The following is a 25,470-nucleotide window of genomic DNA, read 5'->3' as shown; positions in this document are numbered from 1 at the left end:
TTTCTAGATATCACGAACCACACACACAAAGACCCCTTCGATTCCATCCAACCAGTACTTGCTCGGTCTCCTTCACCCTCCTTTCGCAACTTCAAATCAAACAAATTTCCATACACCTAACGTCTTCCAGTTTCTCCAGTTGGCCAAGCCATCTTTAAGCACTCTGCCCCATAATTTTACTTATGCTAACCTTTGGTATATTTCATTTGCATATCTACATTTGCCAACCTTTCATTACTACTTCCTCAATACTCACAACACAACTGATTGATCTCAACAGCTCCCACTTTTTCTCTCGTTTGCATCCTCATTCAGGTTGCCGTAGATTTCTTTGATTTTACCGTTGTACTCAAACTGTCACTCTCAGACCGTTTGCGCAGATTCTGCTGCCATTCTTCGTTCGTCTCTTCTTTTGCCTCATCGTCATCCATTACTTTTACTATCAAATCAACCACTTACAACTTAAAACACCCGTATTAATATTCATTGCTTCATCTTTGCGGTTTCCGTTTACCCTTATAACTTTGCTCACGCTAACATTTGCTTTCAGATTTCTCTACATAAGGAATACTTGACGACTTCTGCTGATTATCCTCACTATCACTACCTTGCAAGAGGTGAGTTTCTGTCATTTAAAAACTTATATGCAATATATTTTAAAATTCTATCAAAACGCTGTAACATATGCAAAGCTATCGCATAATGTTTCAAGATTATTATTACCAGGCCGGTAAATTTATACGAAAATCACAACAAAATCTGAAGAAATTCAGACAATTCAACCTTAAATTTTAAAAAGAGCAGACAATGTGCATGAAATTTAAAACAAAAACAACATACACTTATACATATATGTATAATATATATATATATATATATATATATATATATATATATATATATATGTATGTATATATATATATATATTAATATATATATATATATATATAATATATATATATATACTGTGTATATATATATATATATATATATATATATATATATATATATATATATATATATATATATATGTATATATTCTTATATTCTTTGACGAACTATGTGCTTCTGTCAAAAGTATATCCGGTGCAGGTGCATTTATGTTGATGTTGAGGTTTTCACTGTTAGATACAGTGGTATCTAACGTTTCCATTTGTGCATTCTGATCATAGCCAAGATGTGTGGAGGCAGGTGACAGATGGAAACTGTGATCCTTCGAACATTGAACAGGTGTCGTCATGCTCGGGGAGGGGTTAAGTGAGGTGTATATGTGTGCACTCTCTAATGGTATATTATGAGAGGAACATAGAATGGCTTTGGACTTCAATTTGAGGGTTGGGGTGATTCTGCATTTTGCAGTATTAGTGGATAAGAAACAGCCACTTTGAGATCGTTTATTTATATTATAGAAGTGTAAGATAACTCATTAACACTCATATCTTTTCAGACATTATATGGAATACTCATTTTTGTGTCGCAGTGAAACTCCTCTGTTTCTCCATTATGCATTTTTCTGTTTTGAATGTTGATTTCCTTAAACACCATTTCAGGTTTTAATATATGATATGTTTCTTTGAACAGGAATTCTGGGTTCATCCTGTGAGGACGAATAATTTGGAAGTGGTGTTCTTTTAACATACACTATGACATTTCTTTCGGTCTAGAATAATTATGACCTTTTTATTTTTTTTTGGTGACCAGGGTGTTAGTCACTAGTATTGGTTGGTCTAGAATCATTAATTCGATTGATTGTGGATCTGAATTTCCTCTCGGTATGATTTCCACTTTTAGGGGGTGTGAATCACTCTATTTCATGACCGTAGCTTTTGCTGAAATACTTTCGGTAAATTTGCAGATAAAGTCTAGTTTTGTATCTCGGCGTTTCTTTCCAGTAGGCCTTTGTCTGAGGTTAGATGCAGGGAGAGGAGTCGACGAGAGAGAAGGGATGTGCTGACCCAACGCCGGGCCATCGCTACCACAGAATCTTAGGGATGTAGGATGATATGATGCTGTTCTTAAAACAGATGCCTTAAGAAATTATGACCTTAATTGACCTTGTGTAGGGTCATAACATTATATATAAATATATATATATATATATATAATACATACATACATACTTAAATGCACACGCGCAAGCACTTTTAGTTTTTCCTATGGCTTCGGATGATATCTATCTATCTACCTATATATATATATATATATATATATATATATATATATATATATATATAGTATATATATATATATATATATCGATATAGATATGTAGAAAGATAGATAGATACAATCCAAAGCCATAAGAAAAATCTAAACGTGTTTGCACGTGCGCATTTAGTATGTATGTATTATATATATATATATATATATATATATGTTATATATATATATATATATATATATATATATATATATATATATATATATATGTGTGTGTGTGTGTGTGTGTAGTGTGTGTTATGACCCTACATACGGTCAATTAGGGTCATTATACGGCATCTGTTTTACGAACAGCATCATATCATCTGACATCCCTAAGATTCCCTGGTAGCGATGGCCCGGCATTGGGTCAGCACACGTGCTAAAATGATTTTAGAGTACATTTAATAAATAATGCAACGAATTTCTTTGAGATTAAGTGTTCAACAATTACATAAGAGGCAACTCATTTTAAGAAATTCTGTTTACGTCAACAGAAATGACTGGATATATCACAAATGTTAAGCCACAAACGTCTTTTAATAACAATTCACTATACTGTGTGAATAACTCATCCCCAAATGGAATTATAATAAGTAAGCGCTTCTTCATCGGCAAGGATTCGAACCGTGGATTGGTCGAGACGAGAGAAAATAACTTGAAACACCCGACAGAATTCAGTGTCTGCGTTTGTCGCGCTCTCGGGACTCATCCTTCTCTTTCATTCCTCTTTTTACTTGTTTTTTTTATTTTATAATTTGAGTAAGGATATGAATATCACTTCCCTATCCTCTAATCAACAGTGAATGAAAGCGAAAATTGTTGTTCAGCATTAAAAGGTGAAATTTGAAAGCTAAGTTTTGAGTTTTCTTCTTCTGTTGTCTCTACAGGTCTACTCCGGGTGCCTCTAAAATATAAATAATTTCTGTTGACATGAATCTTCCATATTTCTTAAAATGTGTTGCCCCTTATCTACTTATTCTACACTAATTCTCAAAGAATTTCGCTGCCTTGTGTATCAATTGTACTCCACTGTCTCATGAAAGATGATTTTGGTTCACCGATTAAATAAATGAATCAGGGATCTGTCTAATTTAGGCTTATTTTTTCCTCAAGAACATTAAAAAAGCTTCTTGTGCATTATCTTGTCATGAAATTTTCCTTAAAACCAGGACAAGCCAGTACCTTCTGTATTTCCGTAATTTTACAACATTCATTACGTCAGTTTTATTTCCTTCCAGTTTTCTTATAGTTCTGAGAGAGAGAGAGAGAGAGAGAGAGAGAGAGAGAGAGAGAGAGAGAGAGAGAGAGAGAAATGGATACAATTAGGTAAAACGTGAAATACGAAGGTCTCTGTTGACTAACTAGAGTCCGGAGATCCTCGCCAGTCCTAACACCATTTCACACTTAACGCACTTACAGGAGCTAAACTGGAAAATAATTTAAGCTAACTTTTCTTCTCCTAAATAAAGTTATATACAAAAATTGTGGTGTGTTCTGTTTAGATTCCACAACCCCGCACGCGCACACACTTGGGTTACGCTTCAAATCCGTACCGAACACGAGAAAAGATACAGGAAATCTGAGACATGGCAACTCGAGCGAGAGTAGGCGGAGTTACCCGTGACCTCAGCGGTTGCGCGCGATTCCCTCCGTAACCCCTGTCGAGGGAGGACGCGTCTCTCGTTCACTGTGATTAACGTTATAAACGGCGTGGTGATAAGACGGAAAACCAACAGCTCTCAGTCAAAAGGATTTTACTTCGAAGATTAATTCTGCAGAATACTTGAAGACAGAGTGATTGTACAGTCGAACACGAAACAATGAAATTTTTGACACATTTTTGGTTTCTGCCACCTTTTCTCCTACTTCTGATCTCTTCTGGTGGTAAGTCTATTATTGTATTCTATTTTTTCTTTGTATTTTCTAATAAAAGAATGCACTCCTGTAATTCTACTCCATGACAAAATCTCATTTCCAGAATGACTCATTGCTCCCTAATTACGTGACAAGCTTTGACATGACATGGATTAATGCAAGCAAAACTTTAAGAAGATACTGACTTTTTTTTTACCCGTGTCAGTGAAACTTTATGCAAGCATTATAAAGGATATGTTTACATATGTTGTACGCACACAGGTGTGTTCACAGTTACCGGGAACTAGACTTTGGGTCATTTACCGAGAAATCTGAACTGAACTTAACCATAAACGATGAAATCAGTTACATAATAATAGAAAGCGAGCAGTTAAAAAATAATAAATCCTCTTTTTAGATATACGAGTTTCAGCACCAGAGAATACTCTGATAAAAGTCGTTTAATTATTAGTCAAGGTGTAATATTTTGCTCGGACGGAGCAATGCGTGGTCTGAGTGTTTAGTCTCATATTATGATTAGATAATTTATAGCTTCAAAGATGATGTATTCATATTTGATACTTCCACACGAATTTCGGATAAATCTGAGATAAACTTCATTTTCACCAATATTCTCGAGTGACAATGAAAGATTGTCTGGTACCGCCATGAATGGGCGTTGCCATTGTTCAACACAAGTGCTCTTGGATGAAAACTTCATTCTTATATCTTCCTAATTCCCCGTACCTTCTGATTTTGTTGTTTTTGCATTATACCCTTTTATTCTGTTTTATCTATGCATTATTTTCTCTGTCTGATATAGCTTCTGATTTTTGAGAGGCTTTCAAAGCTCATTAGACCCACTGATCAAATCCTGGATTCATGATTTATTACAGATTTGAATGATTTTCACGAACAACTTAACTAAATTAATCATAATTTCAATACTAAGTAAAAAATTAAAGCTAAAAAGTTTTACAAATACAGAATCAGAATCTAATTCTGTATTTGTAAAAGTTTTTATCTTTTTTTTTTTTTACGTAATATTGAAATTACGATTAATTTAGATTTATGTAATGGGATACCCTGGTAGATAAAAATTACTATATCATTGGCACTAATGTAATCATTACTTTCTAGGTAAAATCATCGTGATACTGATAATACTGAATACAGGAGAGTGTATATATATATATATATATATATATATATATATATATATATATATATATATATATATATATATATATATATATATATATATATATATATATATATATATATATATATATCCTTCAATTACTGAGTTCAGTGTCAGATTGTAAACATTAAAAGTTAGACTAACATCCCTACAAGAATCAGCATAGCACTTTTGATAAAGATTTAATGATTATCATTTTATGAAATTTATGCTTTCATGCCAAGCACTACTGCACTTTAGGCCATTCAGCGCTTAAGACAGCAAAAAGAGGGAGTTGGAGCGGTTGGACAGCAAGAAAAAGAGACCCAGAATGGAGATAAAGCACAAGAATTTAGAGGCGAAACTGGGAAGAAACCCCTCAGTTGTACTAAAAAGTAATAGTTAAGAGAGGTTGAACAGCAAGACTGAGGAAAGGCAGTGGGAATGGAGGTATAGTAAAAGCTAAAAAAAAAAAAAAAAGGAGCGCCGCGGCGGGCGAAGTGACGCTGCCAACTCCCTTTATTAATATCTAAGTAGCCAGGGCACCACGTGAGGTGCACTGACGGCAGTAACCCCGCGGGGAACGATTTATGAAAAGTGAAACTCGTAGAGGTTCCGCATTCTGTGTGTTAAGTGGAGGATCGGACAATAATTCCAGTAAATTTCGTCTGTCATGGATCAGTTTCAGATGTTCCAATTACCTATATTATTATTATTATTATTATTATTATTATTATTATTATTATTATTATTCACATATACATTGTTATGCCGAAGAAGACAACCCGTCAAACTGACCGGAAAAAGGGGTAAACTAATCATTATGAACTTCATTTATACTGGACGTTTTAGTTAACAAATTATTTAAGCACCTGATCTGAAACGTCATTTGTCTTAAATAACAATTATCTTGATAAACTATGAATTATTATCTATCAGATATCTTGGTTTTCCTTATACCAAACTAAAACAAGTTAGCCGTATAATGTATAGCAGAAAATGATTTTTTTATCAGAAAGAACTTCAGATTTATAAGCATTGTTGAAACTAAAATGTTCGCGAAGTTTCATGCAAATCGTGACATCACAATAAACGCAGAAACTGGGCGAGTACAAGAAAGGCTTTTCGCGACGCCCCTCCGACCAACATATGCATTGCTTCTTGTCCTTTACTTTCCAACTATTCCCTCGGTCTCTTCCCATTAGCTGTCCAATTTCTTAAGTCTGTTTTGGTCTGAGTGTCACCTGTAATTTGAGACAGAATCATCTCTCAGACTGACAATAGGAAATGCTTGATATGACTCATTCGTCTACTCCACTAACTTTAGAATAAGCGTGACGCAACAGACTGTTATATTTCCACTGGGTCAGTCTGAGGTGATATCGACTGAGGCGCAAATTAGCCGGCATAAATCATGAGTTGGAGGAGCGGAAGTATACGCTAAGTATTGGGTAACGCGTTGTCGTTACATGGATTTACTCCTCCCAATCACCATTTTCCCTTCTGAGAGGATTTTGGCCTTCGTGCATGCACGAATTTTCTCGTCCGCATGCGCTACGCGCATGAATCATCATGAGCATGATTTGTTTCAGTCAGACACTGGTCCTGAGATCTGAGCGTACCAAAGTTATTCCATTTTTCTGGTAAGGGTCTTGCTTGAACATACTGGACATGTCTCTTTTTATAGAAAGCGTGGCAATTATGTTTGAGTACATGTGCCTGCCACCCACTGTTTGCATGTATGTAGGTATGAAGTGAATCTTTCTTCTTTCCCATACATCTCTATATGTATTGATATGTATTTCAAATGTGGATGTCACACACACACACAAACAAATATATATATATATATATATATATATATATATATATATATATATATATATATATATATATATATATATATATATGTATATACAATTCTATATATACAAACATGCATGCATTTATATATATATATATATATATATATATATATATATATATATATATATATATATATATATATATATATATATATATATATATATATATATATTTATATATATATATACATATACATATCTGTGTGCATGTATTACAAACGTAAGAGTCAAATTATATTTTGGTCTGGAGCATTTTTATGACTGAAGGTTTCCCACATAAGCATTTAGGCTGCTGTACACAGTTATCATTAATGCATTCCTTTTTAGGTTCTGGCAGAGAAATTTTTTTGTGAATATATATATTATATATAAAATGTCTTATGATTCTTAAAAAAATTTTTTGTGCTGCCTTTCGGAAATCACGCCTAAAATTCCCCATATTCATTGCATTAGCGGCTAATAAATACAAATGCGTAACTTTTACAATTTATGAAAAACTGGATTGTAAAACAATCAGGCTAAGAATTTTTTTTGCCTATTCCAGATGAACTGAGTTGAGCATTTTTAAAGATTAATTAAACAACAGTTTTAAAACTTAATTGATATATTATAAACTTGAGCACACGCACACACAAACTACATATATATATACACATACACATATATATAACATACTGAAGTTCACAATAATGTACAAACTGGACGTATACCTACGCACCCGACTAACAATAAATAACTGTAATTATATGCATAGTGCCCTCGTATCAATATATATGAATTGTACTTAAACATTTATTAAACAGATATATGCTTTATATTTAGTACGTCCGTGTGTGTGTATATACTGTGTGTGTATATATATATATATATATATATATATATATATATATATATATATATATATATATATATATATATATATATATATATATATATTGCTGGGAGAAGTTAATCATTGGGCCTAGCGACGCACTGGCCACATGTCATAGGCATTGAGACCTGTCCCCCACTGGCTATCGGCCTAACAAACAGATCAGCACCTGCCTATGAGCTTACAGAGGCCCAGGAGGACTTTAACTTTAAACTTGAACTATATATATATATATATATATATATATATATATATATATATATATATATATATATATATATATATGCACACACACACACACACACACACACACATATATATATATATATATATATATATATATATATATATATATATATATATATTTATGTGTACTACTACGTACATTATAATCGTATATTATTTCAAGTCCTAACTCAATTTATATCATTTTCACTGACAAGGAACGAAGTTCATTATTAACGCATGCAAGAAAAATTTCAACTAACCGGCATTTCGTTTTTATAGTTCTCGTAAGTTGAAAAGAAATATACCAGCCAGTTAACAATGGTAGAACATTCGTAAGCACACGCACATACACACACACACACACAAACACACACACCCACACACACACACGCACGCTAAAAGGCTCACGCAACCACTGATTCACACGCGCGCATTAATATGATCTCAAAAGAAGAAAGTGGAAAGTGGCTGATAATTATGAGAAATGTTAATAAGTAGTAGCGATGAACTTTTGGAAAGACTGAAGAGTAACAGTTGGATATTATAAGGGAGACTGGAGAGTGCTGTATGGAATTCATGAGATATTTTCAAGGCGATTACTGTACTGTTCTGCAATAAGAAATATATTGAGAATTGCCAGGAAAGGTAAAAAATGATGGCAGACAGATATTAAATCACATGACACGTTACTTTGGGGAATTACCAATAGGAGATTGTGAAAACAGGACAAAAATTGAGACAAGAGGCGAATACGGCAAAGATACTAATAGAGGGATCTTAAAAAAATTTAAGGCAATGGATAAACTACAGGAAAAAGACTGGGATGTCAAATGATCATTAAAAGCGGGAACAGAACTAAAAAATCATTAGTCCACGGAAAAACCAGGATTTGTGTAAAAGAAAAAAAAAGAAAAGAAAAATCAAATATTTACAAGGTCACCAGAAACCTTGACAAATACTCCAGAAATCTTGACAAATACTCCAGAAACTCTGATAAATGTCTAGAAACCTGATAACACTCCAGAAACCTTGACAAATGCCTCCTGAAACCTGAGCAAATACTCCAGAAACCTGACAAATGCCTCGTGAAACCTTGACAAATACCCAGAACCTGATAAACATCTAGAAACCTTGATAAACGCTCCTGAAACTGATACACTGAAATCTTGACAAATGCCCCAGAAACCTTGACAAATACTCCAGAAACCTTGACAAATACTCCTTGCTGATTTTCTCCTGGTACACCAAACTTATGGAATTACTTGTAATTATAATTCAAGTAGGTAATCATAATCACTCACAATCACGGCGTAATCACTGTTTGCTTTGCGTTGTTCTGTTCTCTCTTATCATCCCCTAATAATGGAAATGTTTACATGACGTGACACGTAATACATATGAAATAAAGTAGGGGATATGCCTATTTTTCGTTGGGACTCTTCTATACTTTCAGATAAAACGCAGCTTTTGACTGATCATCTTACAATTAAAATTCAATAAAGCACATTATTTGAGTGAAAAGAAAATGTAAAGGGTCAGAAAAGACTTCGTCATATCTACTGTTAAAAATTCATACACAGTGGGTCATCTCCTAAAGAAAACAGAGATTTACCTTGTCAAACTAAATGTAAATTTACTAAGCTGCGAAAATCTGAGTCTAAATATTCCAGTTCCTTTACTTCCTTTATCAAACATATAAGAGTGCCTTGTTTTTCACTATCTGATTGTGGGTACGTGCATAAAACAGGTTCTATGTATCTTATATATATATATATATATATATATACATATATATATATATATATATATATTATTATATATATATATATCTTTTATATATATATTATAAATATATTAAGAGGGATTATATCAGAGAAAACGGAAAGAGGTATAGTAATTAATTCCAATAACAAATTAAGTCTAGATATACAGAATAAGATGGATCAGTATTAAAATTCCAGAAGTAAGTAATTTTAATGAATTTAATGAAGAACACTGAAAACAGTAACGAACGAACAAAGAAATAAAAACTACAAGCCACAAACGATGCATGTTCACCTGGACTCTGGACGAAGTCGTAGTTAAAATTAACTGTTCATTGTACACAACCATCGCTAGTAAACGCATCGCATGAGGCTTTTAATTTTTTTTACATAAGTACACGTGAATAAAAAGCACAAGTCAAGACAATGATAAACAATATAAACGTACAACAGGTGCATGGATACACGTGCAATTCTTGTACCATCCGTCACTGTCTACTTTATCGTGAGAATTATATAGGCATAGTATTACAAAACATCTTATAAGACCAGCTGTAAAAACGAATTTCTGACTATCAAAAGCTGTTGTACGCGGGGACTGACACCATGCGCACTTGCAGGGAACTAATTATGTTGTAGGGAAATACTTTTTCCGATTATAATCTTCGGGAACAATGTTAAAATTGCCAGCAAGTGAAAATAATCCCTCTACGATAGTCTGAAGGACTCTCAAAACTTGCTTATATACTGTATATATATATATATATATATATATATATATATATATATATATATATATATATATATATATATATATATATATATATATATATATATACCTATATATATATATATATATATATATATATATATATATATATGCTATATATATATATATAGATAGATAATGAGGCAATGGTATACTCAACCTAACGGACTGGATCTCGTGTCCTTAGGCAGAAGCCCTAAACAGAACACCACTAGAAAAAGGAGGTGGAGAAGGGGGAGGATTTTGGGAGGGTGGATGTGAGAGAGAAGTTTTAACCCTAAAGGAGGCAAAAGACTCGCTTATTAAAGATGGAAAGCTTGAACGAACTGTGAAAACAGACTTGGAAAGAGAATTCCAAAATGGAAAAATAAAACAATAATAAGTGCACGAATGAAGATGTACACATCTGCCTGCTTGTTATTACGTATGCAGAAAGGATGCGAAGATGATGGTCATCACGAATTTCTACCGAACGCTCTCCAGTCACGAAATGTTTGAATTGCACTGAATTCGGGCCACGTTTGAAATGCTTTACATAAATTACTGAGTAAACAAGGCGTCCCGAATCACGACTGAGAAGAAAACGAAAATCCTTCTTTGTGCACGACAGGAAAGCATAAAAAGAAAGGCTAATAAGAAATACTTGGTGTGTATTTGAATGCAATGTAATTTCTTTGTCCTGCGTTAGTTATTCTTTTGTCTGTAAGCTCTCTTAATTTCAATTTAGTATAATTTCCTATTCTAGTTTTTTCATTTTTGACTTTATATCTGCTCTTTATTTTGCAGCGAAAAAAGGAGTGTAATTCCCACGTGTCGCCTTATGCAAATTAAAAGTAATATGGAATCCATTGATTTAAACTACCTAGATGAAAAATGTTACTGTTCACCTTTGGGCTACTGTTTTTCACCGCATGTATCTGAAATGAAAGTAAAAAATTTAAATATCTTTAGAAAGTAACTCCGAATATTACATCATTGGCATCTTAGCAGCAGTTTTCCAGTTCTCCATACGTAAAAATCTATTGCGGTTTTTCACTTTCCTACAACGATATTAATCTTGTGAAACACCAGTGGTATGAAATATATTGCATCATGCCACTGCAACAAACACGCATTAGTTAGGGTGAACGGCGATATTTGTTAAAATCAGCCAAGCATTTTGTAACCAATCCCCTCCAAACAAATCAATAGGCCGAATTCAATACTTAGTTCCTTGGACCAGCCTTAATTATTTAGACTGTGCTCAGTCCCCGCCCGTGGGATTCACACTGAGCAGATATACTCGTGCGTTTGGCTGTTGATAAGCATGCATACGAGCATGTGTCTTGCTAAACATTGATATTTGTGGATGTATACGTATGCACACATATATTTTTCGTCAGCAAAACCTAGCGCTGGCATAAGACCAGTTCAGTTTAGAACGAACGATATACTATTATTATTATTTTCATGATATTATTATCATTCAAAATGGGCAAATATTCATAAAAGAACAAGGCTACATGGTCACCAGCTTGCACTGCAATGCCTATACATAACAAAATTGAAAACATAAAGAGATTAACACTGCAAATAAATAAATAATAAATGAAGAAAAATCTGCAAGAAATATATATATATATATATATATATATATATATATATATATATACATATATATATATATATATACAGTATATGTATATAATATGTATATAGTGTATATGTATATAATATATATATATATATATATATATATATATATATATATATATATATATATATATATACTGTATATGTATATAATATATATATATATATAGTGTATATGTATATAATATATATATATATATACTGTATATGTATATAATATATATATATATATATACTGTATATGTATATAATATATATATATATATATATATATATATAATATATATATATATATATATATATGTTATATATATATATATATATATATATATAGAGTTGAGAGAGAGAGAGAGAGAGAGAGAGAGAGTATACAAGAGAAGAGAGAAGAGAGTATACAAAACTAACTAAATTAAATTCATGAGCTTTGCGTCTACAATACTACGGGAAAGATCACGAGACAATTTTACAATACAAGGAGAAAGACTTCCGGTGTGTGGCAGTTGAATGTGAATGCTGACGCTCTACAGAGCGACTAGCATAATTTAGTTCCCGAGTTGGCTTCTTTGGGTAAGTCCGCAGGTCCACAACAGGCCCCTTACTTCACTAAACACCTTACCGCACGTGTATATGTGTATATACACACACATATATATATATATATATATATATATATATATATATATATATGTATTATATGCATATATATGTAGATATATGTGTGTATGTATGTGTGTGTGTGTACAGCAGTAGCATAACAAAGGGGGGCCGGGGTGGCGGCACTCAGTTGGACTTTGATATTGTTATTAGCGAATTCGCTTCTAACAAAGCTCGTAGGGTTCCGTTGTAAATCTGCTCCGCTGTTTTTCTTTTGGCTTTACGAAATAAAATAAGTGATTGAGATGTTAAAGCTTAAAATGTGCGTTTAATTTCACCACTTTAGTACTTTTTAGCACGGGAATGGGGCGGCACTTTCAGAGTCCGCCCCGGGGGTCACTAACGCTAGTTACGCCACTGGTGTACAGGAGCAAGCAGTAAGAGAATATCGTGTGCAGACAAAAACTTTGAACATCATGAAAAAGCCTCAGAGTCAATGGAACTTCGATTATCTTTCTCTTTTTGTTATCTTATTCAATAAGGAGGTGTGCTGCCTCGCAGTCTCCGTCTGGTCAGGCGATATTTGCCAAACTGGTAATGTATGTGGCCGTGATCGTGAAATAGTGAGGGTTGCGGTACATAGCTGTCAGGACTGTCTAGAGATTATTATTGATGGTATTACCGGTAATGATAATTGAAGGCTATGCGTCTATAATTACGGGATCCAGCACGAAAAAAATAACTAAATGAATAACGGTAAAGCATGAAACCTTTGGATGTAAACAAATTCCTTTGTGTGGTTTGCGTTCTTTTATATAGCTTTTATTCTCCCAAAACATAAGAAGTTCAAATTGAATTTTACAATTTAATTGTAGTATAAACGAAATATACATATTTTTCTCTTTGGTATGTATATATTGGAACGGGAACTGAACTTCCAGTTACAAATGTAAAGTGGGAGGTTTTGTTAAAATTATAGAGTGAGTACAGTAATACTGGAACTTGGGTAGAAAGTCCCGGCAAGAGAAACATGGCGAAAACCCTATCACTAGTGAAATATATCATAAACCATAAATAAGATAAAGAAAAAAATGAAAAGAACAGGTATATGAGTCAAGCAGACATTTACTAATGATTTAGTAATGTTCCCGTCACTACCAACGAGCGGAACACGCAAAAATGTTCTTAATAATAATAACACCACGGGGAAAAAAAAGACGACCTTCACCTTCCCTCTTAACTTCTTCCTTCACAATGTCGTTCACGAATCCGTACCCGCAACTCATCAGGCAGAGTAATGGATATAGAAGCCTCTAGCATGAAACACTTCTCGTGAACCTTGGTGCTCGTGACACTTCGTTTCGTTGCAAAGCATATTACGTTCCATCCTCTTAACTGACATGCACTTGGATGGATGCGATAAGAACCACCCGAAAAAATTGAGTAGCCTGTATTGATAAAACTGTAATAAACCAATGTGTGTGTTTAAAAGTTAGCCTTTGCGTTGAAAACCCAGCGGGGGAAAAAATACGTAAATTTAGGTGATGGAAGCTCGTGAAATTCACTTCCAAATTCACCCTTTCTCTGAGAGAGAACTCATATGCATTGGTTATAATTATGCAGCATAACGCGGCGGTGATATAATTCCAGAATGGCCGGGAGTAATGAAATAAAAAACAATAATTGCTGAAGAAATTATCAAGGGAGTATTAAGTGGTACAGCTATAAATTCACGAATGCATGCGCATGCACTTATTCACATTCGCATGGACGGATATAAACATGAACTCTTATCGGTGACATATCTCTTATGCAGAAGAAAATAGAATTCCCTAATTGCCCCTCTCTTATCTTGGCCATTCGCTTGGTCTTGACAGACTTACTTAATGACGAAGTAACTTATAAATAACAACCAATGCAGTCTGTGTTGGTATTTGTCCCTGTCATTTTTGCACTCGCTTTTAACTCGCTTGCAGAACTCCAGGTTGTTTTGAAATCAGAAAATAAAACACAAAATTTTACAATTAAAATAATTTATACAAAATCATAAATATATGATTATTAGAGGGGTCTGAACAAAGACTTGTTTTGTTTTGTGTACAATCGCTTAAATTTGTTATACAGGAGAACGTATTTATCGTGAACCATATTTATCATGATGTTTTAAACGGGAATTAAAATTAAAATTATTTATGATCTTTACACAAAAACAGCTTAATTTAAGTAACAATTTTCGTTATCATACCGAATTGGAAAATGATTATGAATCCACTAAAGTATTAAAAATTCACAAGGAAATAATCTGGAAATAATTGAGTCAAGGGACTTGGGGAGTTAATGACCAATTAGGATATTAGCAGGTAAAACTAGTAATTACGCTTCCTTGTTAAATGGTCTGACAAGTTAAGCCTTTTGCGCAAAAAAGACGAATTACGTTTCCTTTGTGTGAGTAAAAGTCGTTGCTTTTCTTATTTTTGGTTGAATCGATCAAAAAAATTAGCATAAGGATTTGTTATAAACGTTCGCAATATAACCAGCTCTCTCTCTCTCTCTCTCTCTCTCTCTCTCTCTCGCTGTTCAGCGTATGTGACATTGGTATGTTAACGCCAGGTAACTGTTGTGTATCATGTCCTCGGCAGCGTGATTTAAATCTCAAAATATACTTATGAAATGTAATATTATTATTATCATCATCATCATAATCATCACCGTCAATGCTTCGAGTGCCGCAAAGGGCCTCTGTGAAATTCCTAGCCTTCCATTCCATAGTTCTGATGCAAGTATGCCTCTTCCAACTGCGCCCACAGGAGCCAACCTGACAATCACGTACTCTTCTGCATGGAACTGAGCATGCAAATTGAACATTTATATTTCACTGCTGTTTAAGAGCTGCTTAGTCTCAAAGAGCCAGCTATTTCCATTTATAATCGTTGCATGAGAAGGAAATTAGCTGTATAAAAAAATATGCACAACATTCCTAAATAATATTTTATGCGCACCTAAGACCTGATCGCAGACTTTTATATTTTCAAGAAAATATGATCATGATGGTAACATTATTATTATCATTAGTAGTATTTGTTCAAGTAACAGGTTTTAACATTGACATAAATGATTTCCTTAAAAAATATTTATTGGAAAAAAATGTTAATACCTAGAACTGGAAATTATTCCTGAGAACCTTGGAAAAACTCGGCCATGATCATAAACACGAACTTCTCAAAGATTGTTGTCCTTACTGATCTCTTAATTTCCTTTAAGATTTCACCACAGACCTTTAATTTCCGCTTCAGTTTTGTCACTGCTGATCTTCGATCTTGTCATCATTGATCAATAATTTTTACCTCTCTTGTCGCTAAAGCTCTTTAATTCTAACTTTATCTGAGAATACTGGATATCAAATGCATTTTTGTTTTGAATGAATAAAACACTTATACATATCCCCACAAACTCACATATTTCCTGCTCTTGCATGGCAAATTTTGAATACGGATGGTCAAACATGATGCTTAATATTTTCATAAACACAAGCACTTTATTCCCTGTTTTTGGGTCTAAAGTTTTATGCGTGAAGGGTTAAACAGGAGGCTTAGCGCACGTGCGCATACATGCAGGTGCGCAGCTATTTTGTGTTCGTGCGACAAGCCTTGAATATGGAAGGCCAGGTATAGAACGCGTATAACACATACACATAAAAACATTTGCTGTGTTCCCTCGCCAAGTTTTCAAGGTCATACAAGGTACATAAAACACGAACACACACCCACACACAAACCCACACACACAGAGGTTTTGTGTTTGCGTGCCTAGTTCTGAATAGGGAAGGCCAAATCCGTGAGACACATCAAACGCAAAATTTCATGTCTTAGGTAATAACTCACAGGTCACGATATATACATCATCCGTGACAGAGACTCACACATACGCACAAAAGTCCCTCTGCTCGCTTTTTATCGCACCGAAGACAGTTATGAAAAAGAAAGGGAAAAACTGCATAAACAGTGCATCGCACGCATAAGAATTTGAGCTCTTCAGCTCGAAAATCAGCTCGTATCTCCGCGATTTTTTTTTTTTCCATCAATCACGCCATGCGTTCTGCACATTTCATACTGCTATGTCACAGGGGACTCTGCCTTCTAATTTCATGACTCATGGAAAAATTCACAGATCGTTTCGTGTCTTCTACACCAGACAATGTGAACCCCTCAACAAAATTTAGAGGTTGGCCTTCATGATGCCTCGTCATTTCGCTCATCCTCGAATTTCTGGCTTTGGATTTTGTTACTCGGGTTATATTTATCTTCACATTCGTCTCATTTAAGTCCTGAAGCTTCCTTTCCTCCTGGATCTTTCTGACTTTATCTCGTAAATTTCTTCCCAAACTCGTTTAGAGCTCTGTAAATCATTGCAGTCTGTCATTCAATTAATATTTCACGAATTTCTTTTGTCCAGTGTGATCCAAAATTGCTATATCGATTTTGGTTGTACCATGAAAGTCAAGACCAGATGCCTTCTGACCTATCGTGGGGAAATAACTTTTACCGTACTTTGTAACAGCAGCTTTTGTTTGTCATGCCAACTGTAAGTCTTCGGAAATGCAGGAAATTTCTGATAGAAAAAGTTTAATGTAATCACTGCATGTAGGTGTCTCAAAGTCACTACACAAAAATTTCAGATTCCTTTAGAGCTAAAAATTGTAACATTTCCTGGAAGCTCAGCTTTAACAATGTAGTTTTTTTCTCTGTATGATTAAGCACGTAACGTGTTAACCTGGTGTTTTACACTTAGGCGGTTCAAATTAAAAAGGATGAAGTTAGTGTTATCATCTATTTGCAGGTAAAATTGCCTACTATTCTTTTACACAAGTCAGGCAATCACCACTACGAGTTAGACTGGGTGAATAACCTAGAGTTTCTCTAAATTACTTCCAACTGGAGACCTAGTGTTTTTTTTTAATATTACGTATTCAGTTTTGGCTAGGCGTAAAAAGTTTATGTTTTCAAATGAAAAATGTTAACTCGCTGATTAGCTTGTCAACAGATTTTAACACACCTATTGCAATGTAGAAAGATAAACTACGATATTAAAAACCTTTTCAACCGAGGGTAAGCAACTTGAAGTAGGTGACTGTGCTTCATGAATCAATCGATCTACCTTTATACTGCAATTTCAATTAAGTCCTTTCCTTTCATCTTTACCGCTACTACTATTTATCGTGAGATTTCCTGTTAACTGTAATAATTTTGTTAATTTTTCAATACAAGAGAACTAATCGGGTTTTGGAAAATTGTGACATGAACTAAAATTAAGTTTTCTCTCTGTGAATATATATTACCAATTATCTGCTCGCGTATCGGTAAACATACGCAGTATGTATTCAAATGTTAATAATAACCTGTTTTCTAATCCAGAACTACTGGAGCATTTAACTACTACTACTACTACTACTACTACTACTACTACTACTACTACTACTACTACTACTACTACTACTGCCGCTGCTACGAATAATAATAATAATAATAATAATAATAATAATAATAATACTAACATATTATTATTATTATTATATAATAATAATGTGTGTGTTATTAATATTATTATTATTATTATTCTCAAACTCAAACGGCTCTCTATACTTAAGGACTACTGGAGCATTTTACCTGAATAAAAAAGACGAATGTAATATAACCTATTACTAATGGTACTACTACTACGATTGTAGCATAACATACTACTACTGCCACTACTATAATTTCAAGATAATGACAGAAACATATAGACTTTGTTCTAGAGTCAAGGACAACAGAATAATTTCGCCAGAATTAATGCTTGAGCTGACTGTTGCCAGCTCATGTCCAATACTTCTCAAGTGAGGAAGCACATTCAGTGTGCAACTGTTCATGACATTCGTGATAAACCTGAGCGCCTAATTGGAAGTACGCAAAGGCTCCAGCTGAAATTGAAGTGTCTTTGTCACATAACAGAGGCAATAAAATGAATCAGTTTTGCGTCTGTGAGTTCCGTATTCTGCGTTGGACATTTCTTGCTAATTGTGCCTCGCTGACTGTAATTGGTAACGCAAACGAAAAAATTATGTAATTATCGCAATTGACTGACTTTCTGCTACTAGGAATCCGGCTTCGTGATTTTAGGAAGAACATGAATTCCTTGGAACTGTTTACGTTCGGCAGCATTACTCTGTCAGGCTTTTATGAGTAGTTGAAAATTTCATATTTGTTTATAATAATACGAGCTTTTAAAACGACATATTCTTATATTCGTTATACAAATCACCTCTGACTTACATTTGGTATGGAAGATATTACAGGATTACTTTCTGGTGACTTTGAAATTAAAAGGTAAGGAAATTTATATTTTGAATTACTCCCTTTTCTCAACAGCACTAAAACTGAGCATTGTTCTGCATAGGTCAAGTTATTTCGTATTATGATCAGCTTCTTGCACATAAGAAATTTATGCGTCATACTGCTTCGATACAGAGACCGTCGAACTTTCATTATGCCTGTCTGTCTGTCTGTCTGTCATAAAATGATTGAATACCTAATGCTAAAGCCACTGAATTTAGATGCAGATCTATTACTAAGTTCCAGATTTCATACTAAATTACCTGAGACTATCATCTTTTAAAAATATTTTTTATAAATATTGACTAGAGTCCTGCTTTAAAGTATTTTGTTAACTATGCAACTTCACTTGGTCTTGTGCTTTCAGGTGAAATGAATGAAAAGAAAGGAAAGTAAAAGACCAAAACTGTAAATTACACTTTAGCCTATATATATAGATAGATATACATATATATATATATATATATATATATATATATATATATATATATATACATATATATACTGTATATATATATATATATATATATATATATATATATATATATATATATTTATATACATATATGTATGTATATACATATATATATATATACCTATATACAGTATATACTGTATAAGTATATATATATATATGTACAGATATATATATATATATATATATATATATATATATATATATATATATATATATATCTATATACTGTATAAGTATATATATATATATATATATATATATATATATATATATATACTGTACATGTATATATATAATATATAATATATAAAGTGTAATTTGCAGTTTTAGTCTTTACTTTCCTTTCTTTTCATTCATTTTCACCTAACAAAATGAAGTTACATAGTTAACAAAACACTAAAACAGACTCTATTCAACTATTAATGCTAAAATAATTCTTTAACTGGGCAGCGATGAAGCATGGCAGTGGCTACAGAGGGGAGAACTCAAGAAGGAGACAGAAGGAATGCTAACAGCGGCACAAGATCAGGTCCTAAGAATCAGATATGTTCAAAGAACAATAAATGGAAATAACATCTCACCCATATGCAGGAAGTGCAATACGAAAGACGAGACCATAAACCACATAGCAAGCGAATGTCCGGCGCTTGCACAGAACCAGTAAAAAAAGGCATGATTCAGTAGCAAAAGCCCTCCACTGGAGCCTGTGCAAGAAGCACCAGCTAGCTTGCAGTAATTAGTGGTATGAACACCAACCTGAAGGAGTGACAGAAAACGATCAGGCAAAGATCCTCTGGGATTATAGTATCAGAACAGATAGGGTGATACGTGCCAATAGACCAGACGTGACGTTGATTGACAAAATCAAGAAGAAAATATCACTCACTGATGTCGGAATACCATGGGACAACAGAGTAGATGAGAGAGAAAGAGAAAAAATTGATTGATAAGTACCAAGACCTGAAAATCGAAATAAGAAGGATATGGGATACACCAGTGGAAATTGTACCCATAATCATAGGAACACTAGGCACGATCCCAAGATCCCTGAAAAGGAATCTAGAAAAACTAGATGCCGAAGTAGCTCCAGGACTCATGCAGAAGAGTGTGCTACTAGAAACAACGCACATAGTGAGAAAAGTGATGGACTCCTAAGGAGGCAGGATGCAACCCGGAACCCCACACTAAAAACCAACCAGTCGAATAGGATGACTGCGATAGAAAATAATAATAATAATAATAATAATAATAATAATAATAATAATAATAATAATAATAATAATAATAATAACAATAATAATAATAATAATAATAATTATTATTATTATTATTATCATTATTATTATTATTATTATTATTAAGAACCGTGTTGGTGATTGGTTGATATCGACCCTAAGTACAAAATATGAATTCAGTAGGAATATGTACTGTTGCGACTAACACATACCTTGACTGCTGAGAGGATTAGTTCGCTGTCAACTTGGTTTTAACTCAAAAAGGAAGGCCGTTAGGTGAAGAGATTTTTTGAATTGAAGCAAATAAAATAAGAAATTTGCCCCACTAGATTCTGACCTCTCAGGAGCCATAATCTTACATAAGCACACTTAACCAATAACATATTCTCCATTATACATGCCAGGAAGGTTACATTTAAATCCCGCGCTCCTACTCACAGGGAAAATAATAATTAAAGGAAACAACATCCTCCATTTTTAATCAGAGAGAGAGAGAAAGAGAGAAATTTGACACTGGCAACTAATTTCGGGCTTGAAACCACGCAGACAGACAGAAGGAGAGAGAGTAAAGCATGTGAGAGAAAGAGAGAGGAAGGAGAAGGAAATAATGGGCCATTATGCAAAAAATAAAAAAAAAGTTCGGCTGTTCTCAAAAATAAAATTGACCAATTTTTGGCCCAATGGATTCTCCAGGTTTGGATTTGAACGATTTCCACATTTCTGGGAGTAAGTCCCCTTATAAGCTAGTCATGAAACAAGGACCCTAATGTGGCCTTGCAATAATAAGACTCTGAAAATCATTTAAACACATGCAAGAATGTTATGAGAAAGGGTAATACCAAACGACATGCATACAAAAATACAAACTGAAATAGGTGGCAAGTACACTGGTCAGAAACGGGTACCAAATTTCTTCCAAGCTTCTTGGATAAACAAGGGCCTTGAGCGCCACAATTAAGTCATCATCCACTCTGCTTTCATCTGAACTCTACATATTTCAGACTGATTATGTGCCATGTTGAATGCCCTGAAGCAAGACTAGTATTTTCCAGCGACAGGTTGTAGCCTTGCTGGCAATTAGTAGAACGATATTTCATATAGGATACTGGTAGAGACAACCAAACAAAACCCATTTAATTGAAGACCATTAACTTTAATCTATTTAGAAATAGAATTATTAAATTAGTATATCGAAGACTTATCTATACAATGAAATCTTCCAGGCGTTGTCGAAAAAGTATACTTTAGTTTTACCAGACCACTGAGCTGATTAACAGCTCTCCTAGGGTTGGCCCGAAGGATTAGACTTATTTTACGTGGCTAAGAGCCAACTGGTTATCTAGCAACGGGACCTACAGCTTATTGTGGAATTCGAACCACATTATAGCGAGAAATGAATTTCTATCACCAGAAATAAATTCCTCTAATTCTTCATTAGCCGGCCGGAGACTCGAACTCGGGCCTAGCGAGTGCCAGCCGACAACTCTACCGACTCCCCCAACGAGGAATTTTATATAGAGACGAATTCTGTGGCCATGTAAGCACACTGGCCATCAACTTACCTACGACAACATGTTCAGAACTGACCGTACTGTATCTGATATCACTAAAATCACAAAAGCATAGCTGTGTGTGAACCGTACCAACAAAAGCTATCGTCACTGTCGACCATAACAATAGATTTTTATTGGGAAGTGGTGTGGGGGAGGGGGTGGGGACGAAGGGTTATGGATCCGTATTGGTAGTAGAGCTGTTAGGAATACAACCAGCGTTACGTATCTCTAGCAGTCATTCTAAACGAATGGGTCCGTATCGTAGCTACGGTCTCTCTCTCTCTCTCATATATATATATATATATATATATATATATATATATATATATATATATATAGATATATAGATATATAGATATACACGTAATACACATATATATATATATATCTATATACTTATATTATACTATGTATATACATAATAAAACACACACACACACACACACACACACACACACATATATATATATATATATATATATATATATATATATATATATAATTATATATATATATATATATTGCATATATATGTATATATATATATATATATATATATATATATATATATATATATATATATAAATATACAGATATATATATATATATATGTATGTATTTATAAAAGAAGTTCATACAGACTTTATATTTCTCAAAGTACATTATTATGTTTAGAGAGAGAGAGAGAGAGAGAGAGAGAGAGAGAGAGAGAGAGAGAGAGAGAGAGAGAGAGAGAGAGAGAGATTAAAACAGACTTTATTCTTTAAAAGAAACACAATATCACGTTAAAACTCCACTTCCTGACTAGAGCTTCTTAACAAAATCTGAGAAAAAAGCTTTTTCCACCATCATAATTGACTAGGCTCAACACGGAAGCCCCGTCTAATCCCATTCATCCTTCCCTAAGTAAAACCCATTTACTGTGGTAATCTCATAAAGGATCCATTTTTCAAGGTAAAATGATATTAACCTTTAAGCTCCCCGCATAACTCAACGTTAATGAATTTCTCAGCATAAATAAAAGGTCGTGCTTTCATTAAACTGAAGAGGAAGAAAAGATTAACGAAGAACACAGTAATCCGAACCATGCGGAGTTGAACAAGATGTATTTATTGAGCGGGTGATTTTTGTGTCGTTTTGTTCTTTCAGGACATGGACTTAGGAACTGCAGTGGGCTACGTACAATTATGATGTCAACTGGGCTTCTCAGTTGGAGGCCATGGCTCATTAAGAGCATTAATGAGAATTTTTATGCCTCTCTCTCTCTCTCTCTCTCTCTCTCTCTCTCTCTCTCTCTCTCTCTCTCTCTCTTTGTTTTTCAGACACAAAGTGAATAAAGGAATACAGTAGCTGACTCTTTTGCCGCAATATTTTTTTCTATTCATCATTTAGAAAATTAGACCCAAGACGTCGATTTCTTGAGATTTGTTGCACGTTCGAAAAATTTAATAATCAAATTGTATGAATGATATAATATTACACATTTCTCATGCATAGCTCGAAATGTAACTTATAAGAACACGTCTTGAAAGTACCTATTAAGATTTTTGGTCAATATTCGATGATACCAGATGGAAGAGGCTGATATCAACGAAATTCCTTTGTAATTTTCCACTTCGTTTTGATACTTTTGTAATATTTAGCAGAGTATTTTCAGCCTTGCATAAAGGAGGAGAGAATGAAAAGGTGTTGAAGAAAATACGAAGGAAATAATAAAAGGAATAATAATAATAATGGTGAAGAAATCTACAGTGGTGTAAGTGTAAATATTTACTGGAAATAATTCTTTATTGGAGGGGTGGGTAGAGCTCTCGGCTAGCACGCTGTTGGCCCAGCGTTCGACTCTCCGACCGGCCAATGAAGAATTAGAAGAATTTATTTCTGGTGATAGAAATTCATTTCTCGTCATAATGTGGTTCGGATTCCACAATAAGCTGTGGGTCCCGTTGCTAGGTAACCAGTTGGTTCTTAGCCACGTAAAATAAATCTAAGCCTTCGGGCCAGCCCTCTCTAGGAGAGCTGTTAATCAGCTCAGTGGTCTGGTTAAACTAAGATATACTTAACTTTTACTTATACTAGAAATATATATATATATATATATATATATATATATATATATATATATATATATATATATATATATATATATATATATATATACATATACGTATACACACACACAAACGAGCTTTCCGAGAACCTGGTCGATTCTCCATTTCAATCAAATTGAGAAGGAAAATCGAGTAGGTTCTCAAAGCTCTCGTTTGCATATGAATTTCTAATAAATATTTACATTTACACCACGGTGGATTTCTTCGCCATTTTAGTGACTCATGCTATCATGAGAGTTTTATGAAATAATAATAATAATAATAATAATAATAATAATAATAATAATAATAATAATAATAATAATAATTTCAAGCACGTCAACAAGGATTACAGGGGTCGCTCTTTAGAAAATTGCTTTGTGTTTTTTAATTTTTTTCTCAAAACATCACGTGATTCCCGTCGGAGACACGACGTTCCAGGCCTATAATACATTAGGCTAAAGTCGTGTCGTTGACCCGAATACTCCTTTGTTAGTATTTTGATCTAAACAGGAGAATTGCGCTTTATGAAAATGAGACGTAATAATTCCGACGAGAGAAGCTTTTAAGTCGTGATTCATCAAAACATAATTAAGGTTTTTCACTATTTCTTCCTTAGTTCTATTTCTTCATTTACAATGTCACTGCATTTCGCAACAAATCGGGGTTGTTTCCCTTCTATATGTGTTGATTTTTCAATCACATAAGATGACACAGGTGAATCAAACACTTCCTTTAGGAATAATAATAATAATAATAATAATAATAATAATAATAATAATAATAAT

General features: G+C 33.6%; 2 protein-coding genes across 5 annotated transcripts in view; one reads left to right on the top strand and one right to left on the bottom strand.

Moving 5' to 3' along the window:
* The window catches only part of LOC136838912 (ammonium transporter Rh type C-like), a 176,248-nt gene that overhangs the window by 101,080 nt on the left and 49,698 nt on the right, over window positions 1-25,470 (bottom strand). The window lies entirely within an intron of this gene.
* LOC136838951 (sericin-2-like) overlaps window positions 3,833-25,470 on the top strand; it is an 82,983-nt gene continuing 61,345 nt past the window's right edge. Inside the window, exon 1 of the mRNA XM_067104647.1 lies at window positions 3,833-4,086. Within this exon, the coding sequence (XP_066960748.1) occupies window positions 4,023-4,086 (64 nt within the window). The 5' untranslated portion in view covers window positions 3,833-4,022. The remainder of the gene's footprint in view (window positions 4,087-25,470) is intronic.

The sequence above is a fragment of the Macrobrachium rosenbergii genome, chromosome 1 (assembly GCF_040412425.1).
Source record: "Macrobrachium rosenbergii isolate ZJJX-2024 chromosome 1, ASM4041242v1, whole genome shotgun sequence".
In the NCBI taxonomy this organism is placed as follows: Eukaryota; Metazoa; Arthropoda; class Malacostraca; order Decapoda; family Palaemonidae; genus Macrobrachium; species Macrobrachium rosenbergii.
The sequence above is the reverse complement of the archived record's forward strand: the minus strand, read 5'-3'. Positions and strand labels throughout refer to the sequence as shown.